The sequence below is a fragment of the Vicugna pacos genome, chromosome 26 (assembly GCF_048564905.1).
Source record: "Vicugna pacos chromosome 26, VicPac4, whole genome shotgun sequence".
NCBI classification, from domain to species: domain Eukaryota; kingdom Metazoa; phylum Chordata; class Mammalia; order Artiodactyla; family Camelidae; genus Vicugna; species Vicugna pacos.
The window spans coordinates 28,965,088-28,978,873 of NC_133012.1; the positions used below are offsets into that span (position 1 = coordinate 28,965,088).

The 13,786-nt window shown below is 57.1% G+C and overlaps 1 protein-coding gene across 1 annotated transcript in view; it reads right to left on the reverse strand.

Moving 5' to 3' along the window:
* The window catches only part of DLGAP2 (DLG associated protein 2), a 363,853-nt gene that overhangs the window by 62,560 nt on the left and 287,507 nt on the right, over positions 1 to 13,786 (reverse strand). The window contains exon 5 of the mRNA XM_072950578.1: positions 9,178 to 9,243. Coding sequence (XP_072806679.1) covers positions 9,178 to 9,243 — 66 coding nt within the window. The remainder of the gene's footprint in view (positions 1 to 9,177; positions 9,244 to 13,786) is intronic.

Here is a 13,786-nt window from a genome sequence, read left to right on the forward strand (position 1 = left end):
AACGCGCATGCACAGTGCATGGTGTCCACATAATACACACAGGAAATGAGACTGTTACAGATGACCGCATACACGTGTAGCACAACACGCATGTATGGCGTGTAGTGTCACATGTACAGGAAACAGATCCTATTGGAGCATGCAACATGCGTGTATAACGTCTACGTACACTGCACGCGTAATGCACAACACACATAACATACATGTTGTGACGCATGCAGGAAATACAGGCTCACAGTGTACAATATGCATGTACGTGGTTTATAAAGCACGTACGCCCATGTGTAACGTGCATGTGCAGTGTGACTTGCATGTAATACACACAGGAAATAGCGTCTATTATGGTGTGCAGTGTGCACACATGGCCTGTGTATACAACGCACACATTCACACATAACATGCACATATAGTTTATACATTAAACATACATGTCCACATGTAGTACGCATGGATAGTATATGACATGCATGTACTATACGTAGAAAACAGCCTACTACGGTGCATAGTGTGCGCATGTGGCCTGTGAACACAACGCACGTGTTCACACATAACATGCATGTACGGTTATCAGTAAACAGAGTCTATCAGTGTGTGATATGCACGTACAGCAGGTATATAAAATACACATCACACAGGTGATATGGATAGACAACATACAATACGCATATGTTGTGATACATGCGGGAAATGCACTCGTATAATATGCACCTGTGGCTTATATATAACACACACTCCACAGACAGCACGCCTACATAGCGCATAACGTGAATGTAATATGCGCAGGAATAGGCTCTATTACACAACATGCACACGTGCGTGTAACGCACATATTCACACATAATACGCACACGTGGTACATAATGTGCACTATAGTTTACACACAAAGTGCACACGTATCCACACAACACGCACGGGTGGTATACAGCACATACACACTACGCACAGGAAACGAGACTGCTACAGTGCACAGCGTGCACACACAACGCACATTCATATGTAACCTGCATGTACTGTAACACACGCAGGGAACACAGACTCAGGAAGCGGACTCCAACAGGAGAGCGAGTGGGAAGGCAGCCTGTGGGCTGCGGGCTGCGCCGCTCGTGGGTTCTGGGCGGGGTCTGGTGGCCCGGCCTGCGTCGTCGCCCTGGGGTGCTCGGGTCCCTGGGACAGTGGGGGCCTGCTGGCTGCCGGCAGGGCCGCCCCCGCTCTCCACCCCACATCTCCTCCTGCACAAGGACAAGGCGGGCTCCTCCTGCTGTTGGCTGACTGTCGGGCAAGCGTGCTCTGAACTGCAGGGCCTGCCTCTGGTCCCCGTGACACAGGCTGGCTGGCGTGGTCCTCTCTTGGTGTCACCGGGCCACGGAGGACCTGCCAGCTCTCTTCTTCTGTCTCCTCACTCTCTCTCCTCCCTGCCCGGCCCTGGTCCTCAGCTCACCTGTCACTCCCGGCCCACCTCCTGCACCCTGAGGCCCCACCCTGAACCAGACCCTGAGTCCTGGTCACCAGGATCACAGCAGTTGCCTCCTGACTGCTTTGTCCACATTCTCCCTCATCCGTGGAAACATCTCTGTATGCCACGCTCCCCAGGCCCTACAACCACCATCCCCTGCTCCACCACGTCATCCATCTCCTCCTCCTGTGGCCCAAGCCACCCCTGGGCAGGCTCGTGTGGCTCCCGGCCGGCTTCAGCCCAGGGCCGGGCAAGGAGTAGGTGCTCCGGCCGCGTGGTGCCCCATGAGCTGCTGGGGCCCCGTCCCGTTCACCTCTCAACCGTCCATGAAGGGTCCCGTGTTTGGATCACATCGAACTACTGCTACTCCTAAAAGTTACCCGCAGGTTCTGCTCACGTTCTGCTCCCCAAGCTGGAACGCGTTTCCAGGATTTGTCCTCCGAGACTTGGCTCCAGCGCAACCCGAGCCTGGTTCAGACGCCGCCGAGAAGGCCCTGCGCACGGCGCTGAGCTGCAGCTCAGTTGCAGGTAACAAGATCAAGGCACAAAAATCAGTTGTGTTTCTGCTCACGAGCAATGAAACATCTGTAAATACGAAAACCACCGAATCGTGCACCTTAACGTCGAGTCGTGTGGTACTTGAGTTATGTTCCTGTAAAGCTCTTGCGAGAAGGACAAACACATGTGGTGGAAGAAGACAGAGACAACCAGGAAACTGAACATATACAAAGCTCACTTTAAAAACTCCTCCTCGTGTTCAGAGCTCAGTGAAAAGTCTGTGTAGTAAAGTTTGCCTGCCTCTCCACGTCCTCCTTCTCGACAGCAGGACGTGTGTGACCGAAGCTGACGCCACAGCCCAGAGCCAACGTGGGCGCCACCGGGAGCCTAGTCCTTCCTTCTTGCTGAAGCTGCTCGGGTCGTGGTTTTGCATCTGCGTTTGTATTCCATCACTGTGATTTACACGTTCTTGTCATTCATGCTTCAGACGCTTACCAAACGCGCTGAGGTATGAGTTAGCGACTAAATTCTCTTTAAGAGATTTGATAACATGAGCTCCAGTTACACAGGGACCGGCGACGGCCGTTTCACCAGCGGCCAGATTCCTGCTGGGGGAAGCGCCAGCGGGCACAGCCGCTCTGGGCGCAGGGTCTGGACTCCGGCCTGCCTGGGGCCAGGGCTCCATCACCCACGTTGTCCAGGAGCGGGCTCCGCGACGGCTCGCCAGCACCCCGACTGTCCTTGCTCATTCGCAGTTTTGCCTTCATTTCCCCAAAGTGCAAAGGTCTTCAAACCCAGGCACCAGAACCACTCGGGAAGCATTTCAACGGCAACTTCAGGGCGATACCCCAGACGAGGTAGGACTCGGTCCCTGGGGCCGCAGCTCACCCACCTGTAAACATCGAGTCTGCGTTTGCACCTCCAACTAGCGTCCTTCTCTCTTTGGGTCATGTGGGTTCCCCTGAACGACCGCCCCGTGTCCATCAGGTTGGTCACCGAGTAAAGATGCAAGCAGGTCACTAACAAGGAGGGCTTGCGCCCTGGGGCTCCGCTGGGGGCGGGCCGGCCTGCAGACACCGCGGGGCTCCCAGCCAACGCTGAGTGCCTCTGCCGACTTCCGAGGCTGGGGCTGCGGGAGGGGCGGAGTCACACCTTCACACGCCGGGAGCCCTGCCGAGGGGTCCTGCACAGAACCCTGGCCGATCTCCAAGCCCTGAAGCGCTGGGGGCCCAGCTGAAACGCGTCTGCTGCTGCTGTGATTTTCAGCCTCTCCTCTCTGCTTTCTCTTAAATTTTTTTCTTGCTGTTATAAAATCACAGCCCTCAATGGACAAAATCCTCAAAGTCTGTGTGGTTTCCACCCATTTTCACAGCCGTGTCTTCCCCGGGGTGCTGACGTGCCCGCAGTTCCCAATTGAGAGGGTGGCGGGGGCAGCCGGGGCCCGGGACCCTCCCCGGAGCCTGGACGCACTGCCCGTGGGGCGACGCCGTCAGCTGCTCCCTGGCCTCGGCCGGCCAGGAGGAGGTCCGTCTGGGTCGGGGTCAGGTGTCTTTCTCTCCCTCACGGGGTCACAGACGCCAGGCGGGGCGGGCACTGGGATGGTCCGGGCAGGGCGCCCCCGACGTGAGCCTCCGTCTTCCTCCTCCTCTCCTGCCTTCCCGCCTTTACTGCGTGGTTCGGCCGTCCGTCCGCACAGCACTCCCAGGACCTGCAGGACGCAGGCGGCGACAGCTGGCGGGTGAGACCGTCCAGAACCACGAGCCAGGCAGGGGCTGGCCGGCGTGGGGGGCCTCTCCCCTCCTGCCAGGGCCTGGGGGCTCAGGCAGAGCTCGCAGGCTGGTGGGGGCCTCGTCGGGGCTCGGGGAGGGGCGGCCGGCAGGGGATGCGAGGAGAGGTGGGCAGCTGCGTGACTGCAGCTCAGGCAGCTGCGAGGACATGGCCTCACTCCTGGAGGGAGGCGACCAGAAGAGCCTCGAGGCTGCAGGGCTCTGTGGCTCCGAGGGTGACCGGGGACTGGGGTGGTGGCCAGGGCTGGGGACTCAGAGAACAGCAAGTGGCTTCAGCAGGCGACCCTCAAGCCTCCTCTGCGCCCCAGCCGAGGGGTCAGCGACAGGCAGGGCTGGGCCCCGTGTTGCCCCGTTCACGGTCGCAGCCCTGACCCCAGCGTGACTGAGTTTGGACATGGGGCCTGTGAGGAGGAGCTGAAGGTTCAGTGAGGTCCTGGGTGGGGCCCTGACCCCCCAGGACTGGTGCCCCACAGGAAGAGGAAGGGACACCAGGCTCTCTCTCTCCCAGTGAGGACACAGCCAGGGGGGCCCCAGCACCTGACCTTGCACTCCCAGCCTCCAGAGCGGGAGACGGTGAGTTCTCTGGTTCTAGCCCCGGCCTGTGGCGTTAGTTGTGGTGGGAGCGGCGCCCACGAGTGCAGGAAAAGCCTTCTACTCGGGCGCGGTTTGACCCTCAAAGCAGTCCCGCAGGGCTTTGCACTAGGAGGGTCAAACCCAGTTCCGGGACGAGGGGCCCCAGCACCTGCCGCATCTCAGTAGAGGAGGAGGTGGAGCCCGCACCCCGGGGGGTCACCTCCACGGTCCGCGGCACCCGCCCCGCGAGGCCGCCTGGAAGGGCACTGCTCCTCTTCTTACAAGTGTTCCCCGAGCCGGTGCGCTGAGCGCTAGGGGATCGGCCGAGGGTTCTACAAGAACTTCACAGACGTCTTGTTTTCTCTGGGTTCAATTCTGGTCGGGTTTCCGAGGAAGGTCGTGTCTGCGGAGGGAGGACGTTCGGGGGGAAAGAGGGCACAGCCTTTAGGAGGCACAGCCGAACCTGGGGAGGGGCAGACGGGGGCCTGGAGAGTACGGCGGACATAAAGCAGTTTAAACGTACTACGGAGATTTTTGTGAGTTAAGAAGTATATTTTGGGTGGATTTTGATGGAGATGAAAACAGAGAATCCAGCAGAACAGCAGGGAAACTGTGAAGAGAAGGAAGACGGGGAGGGGAGAGGGGACCATCTTGTCAGCTTCCGGCCCGCGTCCATCTCCTGGAGGCTGGCGCATCCCATGCGTACGCAGACTGCCGGAGGCGGTGGCGGCAGGTGTCCCTGTGAGGCCACCACACCTTTATTCCTCTCTCTTTCCTGCAGCGATTAGGCTGGAGATGCAGGGACCCGTCTTAGCAATGCCTCCTCATAGCTGGGCCACGTGGTCCCTGCCGCTCTGCCCCCGGGAGGTCAGAACCGCACGGCTGCAGGTTCACACCCCAGGCCGGCATCAGGGCCGCTGGGAAGCCAGATTAGAAGCCTGGACGGCGACGCTTCTCTAGTCACACACACACAGTTGGTCTACTTGGCCTTCAGATTAATAACCAAGAGATTCCAGAGTTTGCTGGTTCTGCTTCACAGACCTGGCGGCGAGCACAGACAGCTGCAGTGAGCACCAGTCTGCAGAATTTTCAGCAAGGAACTGCCTGACTCGCCCGAGCGCTATGTTGTTTAATTATTAATAGCCTCAGGGCCAAGTTGTTGCTTGGTTTGTGGAGAAACTGTCAAATAAAACCCATCTTCTGGCATGTCCCCTGGACTAGCCAGCATCCAAACCCTCCCTACAGCCAGACGGCCCCCTTTCCCGCGTGTGACACTGGCTGGTGTCCGGAATCCTCTGAGCAGGTGGGGAGGCGGGCACTGAGGGTCCTGAAGGGCCTCAGAGGTGGAGGAGGGCAAGGAGAGGGCCCCGAGGAAGGAAGGACGGGGGCAGTGAACGGATACATGGTGACTGTGCAGACAGAAACGTGACACAGCACTGTGCTCACTAATTCTAGAAACTTCTAGAAGTTTCTCTGAAGGAAATGAGCGTGGACACCCATCAAGTTGCAGAGCTACACCTCCCCACGTGCGCCTGGGGTGTTTATAAAAGGACACAAAAACAAACGCCCAAAAGGGGAGTTCTTTTAAAATCAGTGACGTGTCGCCATTACCGTGAGACACTCATGCAGCTGAGCGGTGTGCAGACCTTAACCCAAAGCCGCGGAGTGCCCTTCACAGAAAGATGTCTCACAACACACGTGCCCATCCCAAGGAGCTCTAAGCGTCAGGAGGTTATCATCCTACATTCAGGTGTTTGTAAAGCTGCACAGTGTGTCCGTTTTCTCAGTGTTGTGTCTCCAATGCTTTCTGCCTAATATTCTTTGATGGATCATTTAATCTGCCTTTTTTTCATGTCAGTTTGCAGCTGACTTGCCACTGCAGTTTGGTTCAATGCAGAAGTCCTCATTTAGGCTTATAAATCGCAAAGTCCTTATGGCTGACTTAACTGTGATGTCGGTGGGGGAGCAGAGAAGCCGCCGTCAGAAGCCACGTCTCTCAGAGCGAGCCAACGCCACAGAAGTCCCCGGCAGGGCAATCCCACTTCAATGTGTCTGCAGGTCGTCCCTCAAAACGCGTCTTCTGGAGAAGGTAGGTTTCCTCTTCCGCTGTGCTCGTCTTCAATGTGCTGCGTGAACCCACTTTTGTCAGAACTTAGATTAATTTTATAGAAACCTTCACCTTCCCCTGTTCCACAGCCACTTTCCTCATCAGAAAATCGCTCTCCGTACCTGACACCGGGGGGCGTCAGAGGTGCGTGAGCCCTAGCCGGGAGCGGTCGTGGGCTGTGACGCGCTTATTTCGAAAAGACCATGTTACTACTTGGTCCATCACTAAGGAAGATTCAGGGTTTTCAGTAAATGTCACTTACCTTTCCTTGGAGTTTTTAGAGGCTGAGGCCAGTTGAAAAAAAAAAAAAGATTGGTATTTTGAATGGGACCAGGGGGCAAATGTTCCTTGTTTTATGCTGTAAAATGTCCCTACGTTTTCTGGAAATGATAATGCTCATTTCACTGCAACAGCGTGCAGTGGCTTTAATTTCAATGCGGCACAGCAGAGCCAGAGAGCCATAAACCGGAGACTTGAAAGAGCCTCAGAAAATCCGTCCAGTTCAGCCCCCTCGATTTAGCGATGAGGAAATGGGAAAACCTAGCTTGTAAAATAAAATGTCTCAGATTATGGCGTTTGCTCCAAATTGGTTATTGTAATAATGTTGGGAACACAAATCAGAACTTGTCCCCTCCCTCCCACTGCCCCTCCCTCCTTCCTTCTCTCAAAACTGTCTACGAATTACCCTCTCACACACTTTACATCAGCATCCTTGACCTGCTACACGTCAGACCCCGTGGGGAACCTGTATAGGCAGTCAGGCCAAGTCTTGCTTCACACAAACAGAATGTCCGGGCTGGGGACCGGGGGTCAGGACTTTAAATGCCCCTGGGTGACAGTGGCCAGCGAGAACCAGGGTTGAGCCCCAGTGTTTCAAAGTCTGATCAGGTCACAGGACCCGGGGCGCCCTCCCCTGGCAGGGCCACCTCTGCGCACAGTCCCGCCAGGCGGCCCCCTGGCTCCCCGCTGGGTCCTGCAGCCCCGACGGCCCACATGTGTCCCCCTCCCCCACCGCCCACACTGACTGCCACACGAGGGGGACAACCAGCCAATGTTTCGAGAGCCCCTTCGCAGCCAGCGGCCACCACGTCTTCCTGTCAGTTTCCTTCCAAGTCCCTTAAAACCTGACTGTTTCATTCTTGTCACCAACCATCACCCCCGCGGACAGACTGTAAAAACGGCCATTAAGTACCTTCCGTCCCCAAACAGTATGGTGACCTCTCAAAAAAATTAAAAATAGAATTATCACGGGACCCGGCAATTCCTCTAGGTTTACACCCCGAGAACTAAAAGCAGGGCCCTCCGTGCTCTCGGGCTGTGCCGGGCCAGGTGCCGGAAAGTCACCTCCCCGGCGGATAGCAGCCTCCTGAGTCAGCCTCAAATCCTTGCCCCAAGAGAAGCGTGGCTGCAGGGAGCAGGCCCCCTTGCCCTGGAGCTGCCCCAGAAGAGAGCTGTCACCACAGACCCAACGTGACGCTGAGAGTCTGTGACCGAGCATGCCGTGCGCGGAGACCAAGCCACGTTAGCCGGCCGTTCCTCTGGGCGCTTCGCAGAGTGAAACAAAAGTAGCATATGCTCCTTCAAGTGCGGCTTCACTCCTTCTAAACAGGCATGAAGATGATTTCCTTTGCCTGTTTCCAAGTAGAGAGAGGCTTGTTTAGACTGGCAGGTGGGAAATCAGTTTCTAACTCAGTCACAGTGGGTGATACACTGTCATTCTCAGGACGATACCTGGCTTCGTAATTTTTAAATTGAAAAGCAAACTTTTTTGGTTCTCATTTCCTTTGAAAGAAATCACTGCTTTTCGCAAATGGACTCCTGTGACTTTTAGAATTATTCTTTAAGCCAATCAGATGAGCCCCAGATTCACTGGCTGAAGATCTGTAAATTAAGAAAAATTCAAAAGGAAATAGAAATCAAACTTATGGTCACACGGCCAGCAGCAAGCTGAGGCGGCAGCAGCAGGTCCCTCGGGCTGGCCAAGGGCCCACAGCCCCCGGAGGGTGAATTTTCTCAGTTACAGGTTCCTGATGATGTCACTTCGCCGTCTGACGTTGGATTTACCCAACGCTTTCCGTTTCTAACAGAAGCGTTTGCCCTGTTTCACGTAAGCAAGACTCTGTGTCAAACCATGATGGCCAAACATGGCACCAACCTCACGGTGTCTGTGGCAGCAGAAAAATACAATTTCCACGTGACTTCACCTCGCACTGGGGAAAATCGGCTGTGACAGCGATTCGAGCTCCCCTGGAAGAAAGCGCATAATTGTCCTCAGCCGCCAAACCACTGTGAGCTGGGCCTGCCCAGAGAAGTCGGCTGTGTCATGTCAAGTAATGGAGTGACGTGAAAAAAATGCGAATTAAAAAGCTTCTCCCTTCCTTAGATTTAGAGTTTTTGTCACAGAGGAGAAAAGGAGAGGCGTCATTTCACACTCGTAGACACGTCTCCATCATGTTAACATCAGCCTTAATAATTAAGAATGATAATTATGTTAATAACATCCTAAACAATTAATCCATGATGACCTGGAACAATTGTGCTCCCACCTAGAGCTCCCATAATGTTGATAAACAACTGTTTGTTTTTTTTATTTCACCCCTTCTTCTTTAGTTCTTGTGAGGACACTCTGAAGTCAAACATATGCTTAAAACATTTTTGTGGGAAGGGTCACCGTTACAGACAGGCAGGTGGTCACTCCAGCCGGGAGCGTCCGGTTACGTCTAACCTGGACATGCGCAGGGCGGAGGCGTGCACCCTACCTAGGTCCTCCTCTGCCGGCCCCGGAAAGCTGATGCCCGACTGGGCCAGGTCCCCGCCCTCTTCCTCTGCAAAGAGAGAAAAAAGTCACTCTTCACTGTGTTTCTGGTGTGGCTCAGTCTCACAGTGCACCTCCCACACTCCCCACCACAGACATGCAGACGTGCGAGACGCTTTCCCTGTGGCCTGAACGCCCCTGCTGGGAGCTGGCGTTCTGGGCAGAAACCTCAGGAACCACCTTGTCTGAGAACAGTCCTGCGGCTGCAGGGGCACCTCTGCCCTACCCAGGCAGGGCGTGTACGCCGGTCTCGGCGGCTCCTCAGTTTGCTTCAGATTTATTAGACGTGGTCTGCGTTCAAACAGGACTCTGCACACTTGGCCCCACTCCTGCTGTCCAGCTGAACCCCGCGTGGGCCCAGCGCTGCCCCGGGACTTCTTCTCGTGTCTAGAACGTCTTACACTCTCTGAGGCCTCAGGCAGCAACATCTGAAGTCTGCAGTGGCTGCTCTAATCTTAGCACGAGCTCATCTTAGGTCGCTTTTGTGTGGACCCTTCTCCTTCTGCTGGGAGAACATTCCAGGTCACTGGCATTGATTTTCAGTTGCTCGGTCTGTGATGCCTGCAAACCCTGATACTGCTTCCTTAGGTCTGGGGGTCACCTCGCACCCGCCCTCCCTTCCCAGATGGGGCAAGGACGCCAAAGAGACAGAGGCCTGTGCTGTAAGTCCAGCTGGAGCTGGACACAGAGACATCTAGAAGCCTTCCGTCCTGGGCTGGGCTCGGCAAACCGGGCACCTTTCTCTGCAGGCTGCACTGCTGGGCGGTTTAGACCCACTGGATGCCCAGGGAGTGTCTGCCCCACACTGAGTGGAAAGCGGGAGTGCAGACAGCGGGTCTCCACGCGGAGACGGCAAGTTTCAGGTCAGTTTCAGATGCGTGTGGCATCTTCTGGGCACGCATCCTGTGAACATAATCCTACATATATTAGCACATGCAGACTCCCGTGCCCTTATACGGCTTCCAACATTCTCAAACAGGCTTTGGGCAAACATTCCAGTAATCACATCCTTCTGGCAACAGCAAACACAGTTAGCCATGTTACAGTCTGCAGAAGGATTTGCTTCAGGGCAGCGTGGTTGGCCTACTTACATTTGCAACATCTTCAACTCAGCAAATAGGCCTTGTCCACCCTCGGTAAGTTGACAGGATGTTAAGAAAGGGAGGTGGACGGTTTGGCAGTGACAGGGCCTGGGGAGGGATGCTCACTTCTCAGGCAAATTTGTGGTAGAATTTCATCTTTTGGGATCTCCCAGTTACTGCTTTAAAAATACATGTTACACATTTGTATGCCACAAGTGTCTGTCTGGACTGGGGTAGTTTACAAATGAGCTTATTTGAACCATTTCACCTAATTCAGCTGTGCCCCAGTGCTGGTGATTAAGAGTACTTTCTGCACATTCGAAGTCATGCTTTCGTGCTCACGAGCTGTCCACCACAAAGTTGGCCGGCCAGACGACCACACTGAGAAGAACATAATGCAATTTGACACTCGGTGCTAATTAAATATGGTTGCCAGGGAGACGGCGTTCACGTGGCCAGTGTTGTTCACGTGAAGCCAGTCCTCACAAGGTGGCCTGGAACAGAACCAGGAGACGCCCAAGGCCTCTGGGATGTCAGCTCCCACTCGCTCTCCTCAAACACGCAGACACGGGAGAAAGGACGAGGCTGGCGGCGGGAACGTGACGGTGAGCTGATGTCACAGTGTTGGACCACAAGGACGGTGCGCAGCTGACACAGACACTCAGCACAGGAAGACACGGACAGGTGGACGGACGGACGGACGGACAGAGCCCAGAGCGAGCACCCTGCCCTTCACAAGAGGCAGGGCCTCGGGACACGGAGAACAACACTCCAACGGAGACACGCGGCCGTGCGAGGGTTGGCCCTGACCTTGAAGGAAGGACGTGATCCCTGTCGTCCCACCTCGGCTCTGCCCTTCATCAGGTTGGGGTGGAGTGGGCCCGGGAGGGGCTTCAGTCTGGCAGAACCTGTCAGCCGAGCACCCTGAGCACGGGTCGAGGGTCAGCGACCCCCACGCTTCCGTGTCTGGTTTTCCCTGATCGGGTGCCATTTGAAGTGCATGTCAGTGTCATTAGTGGCTGCGATCCTCCCGTATCCGACAGCTTTGTCTCTTCAGCTCAGAGTTTCTGTTTCTGCCCTATTCCTGCCACGGCGCAGAGCGCACACAGGCAGGCCCGACGCCCTCGGTGTCTGAGCCGTGGGCCCGGGGAGGAGGCGGGCGGGGCACACGAGCGTGTCCTGCTCTGACAGCTCTCAGAGCATCGCCGCTCAGCGCAGGCAGCCCCACCGCCAGCTCCCAGACTCAGAGTGCTCACTCTCCTGGTCTCTCTACCCCAGCTCGGACTAAGGAGAGGAGTGGCTGCCCGCCAGCGCTGACAGGCGAGCAGGGTGCTGGGAGCAGCCTGGCTGGGGTGTGAGGTGGCAGTTCAGTGCCACACGTGGATCTGGGCACTGTGAGCCCCGTCCTCACTGGCCTCCATCCCCACGGACCCAGCACAGCCGGAGGGCTGGGGCAGCCAGTGTGCGGCGGACATGTGTGACAAGCCACGCTGTAGGACCAAGAGCGCCTGCATCTGATGCCACATTCAAGTTTCCGCCGCAGTTTCTTCCCCAAACTGACACCTGCCACTGACTGAAGATGTCTGGAAACCACCCACTGACCCCTCTGCACGCACCTAGTGAGTCCTGGTCTTCACCAGGGAGACAGCCTTTTGCTGCCACGACCCCCATGGGACCCCTGACTGCACACAGGAGTTATAGTCCTCTCCAGATGAATTCACTTTATGGTTAATTTTTTTATATGTCAAAACTCTATATTGACCCAGCCATAAGGTAACCACCTCTGGGTGAATCGTATGTAAAGAGGGCCCGCCTCTCACTCTGCATGGGCTCCCTGCTCCTCCCAAATGTGGCTGCAGCCGGAAAATCCGCATGCAGGGGGTCAAAGGCAGCTGGTGGAGCTGAGAGGGAGCTGATCCGCCACCAAGGGAACGGGGGGCACGTACCTGAAATCACCTGCACAGCCCAGACAGACGGCCACCCTGCACGCCGCACCTGGGAGCTTGTGAAGCTATCTGAGCGAACTGGTGAGAATGGGGAACAGGACACAGGCACTGCCATCACTCGGGGATGGCGGTTCTGCCTCCACTGGTCACGGGTGTGCGCACCACTCACATCCTGGGGGACAGGGCCAGCACTGGGGTTCCTCATGCTCAGTAGGGTCAGTCCCCACACACATGTGCAGGTGGCTGTGGCACCAACATTGTGCAGTGACGACACTGAGGGCCAGAGAGGCCACTGTGTCCCAGGGGACTCAGTCAGGGGTGAGGACTGCAGAGGCCACTGTGTCACCGGGGGACTCACAGTCACAGCACACCTGCTGGCTCCCTCTTCTCCCAGAGTTGGTGAGATGCTTCCACTGCGACCAAAGGGTCTGATTTAGAGGAAACACTGCACTGACCTTCCTCAACAGGGTTTCCTTGGACTGACAATGAAATGAATTAAAATCCTCCAAATATAGAGGCAGAGTTCATGAGAGAAGTGATCGGGGGCAGCTGAGCTCCAGGCAGGCCCACCTGCCTGGAAGAATCCAGCTTCCTGCTTGTCAGGCAGCCCGAGGTCGGGCCGTGGTGGCCGAGCCCCGTCCGCACCGTCCAGGGTGCTTTGTGTGCACAGCTGACCTCACTTCACGCCCGACCCTCCGCAGTTAGAAGGACTCAGCCCCCGGCCTGGTGGAAGCAGAAATCAAGCCCTTGGGAGGCGGTGGCTTCCCCAAGTCCCACGGGGGCAGATTCCCGGGGCGGAGCCCGCCCCACGGGGGGCAGATTCCCGGGGCGGAGCCCGCCCTGACCGACGCCCGGGCTCTCAGTTGTCTGGCGGCACCTGCACTGAACGGCGCTCGCTCCGCCAAGCGCTGACCTTGGGCGCCCACCGCAAGGCTCGGAGGAGACACGGGGGAAGCGCCCGCAGCCCTGCGGTTCACACCCTCCGCCGCACAAGCACAAACTGCACCTTTTGAGGAGGAGCTGCCTCTGAGCCGCGCCCACTTGGAAGCAACAACAAGGCAGCGACGGACGGGCCAGAAGGGAAAGCAAAGCTGACACAGGGACGGGACGGCTGCGGGGAACACCGGCCTTCCCGGCGCGCAGGCGCACAGCGCCCATCGCCTCACAGCCGCGAGGGAAAGCGGCAGCCGCGCCTCCCCCCGCGGGCGGCTCCGGACGGACGACGGCGCTTCCCTTCACGCGCAGAGCCGCCCCCTCCCCCCCCGCTCCCTGCGGGCGGCCCTCCCCGACCGGCGGCCACGGGCCAGCGCGCGTGGGCGACTCGCCCACCGCCCCCACCGCCCCGTCATTTCCGGCGGTGCCGTTGAGTCGTGCGGCCCCAGTCGTCAAACGAAACACACGCAGAGCCCCAGGCGTGACACAGGACGGACGCTATCGCCGATCCGGGAGAGCTGGCGTCACGGCGCGGACGGGCTGCGGCGTCCGCTCCCCCGCCGCCGCGCAGCCTCGAGGCCTCGCCGCAGAC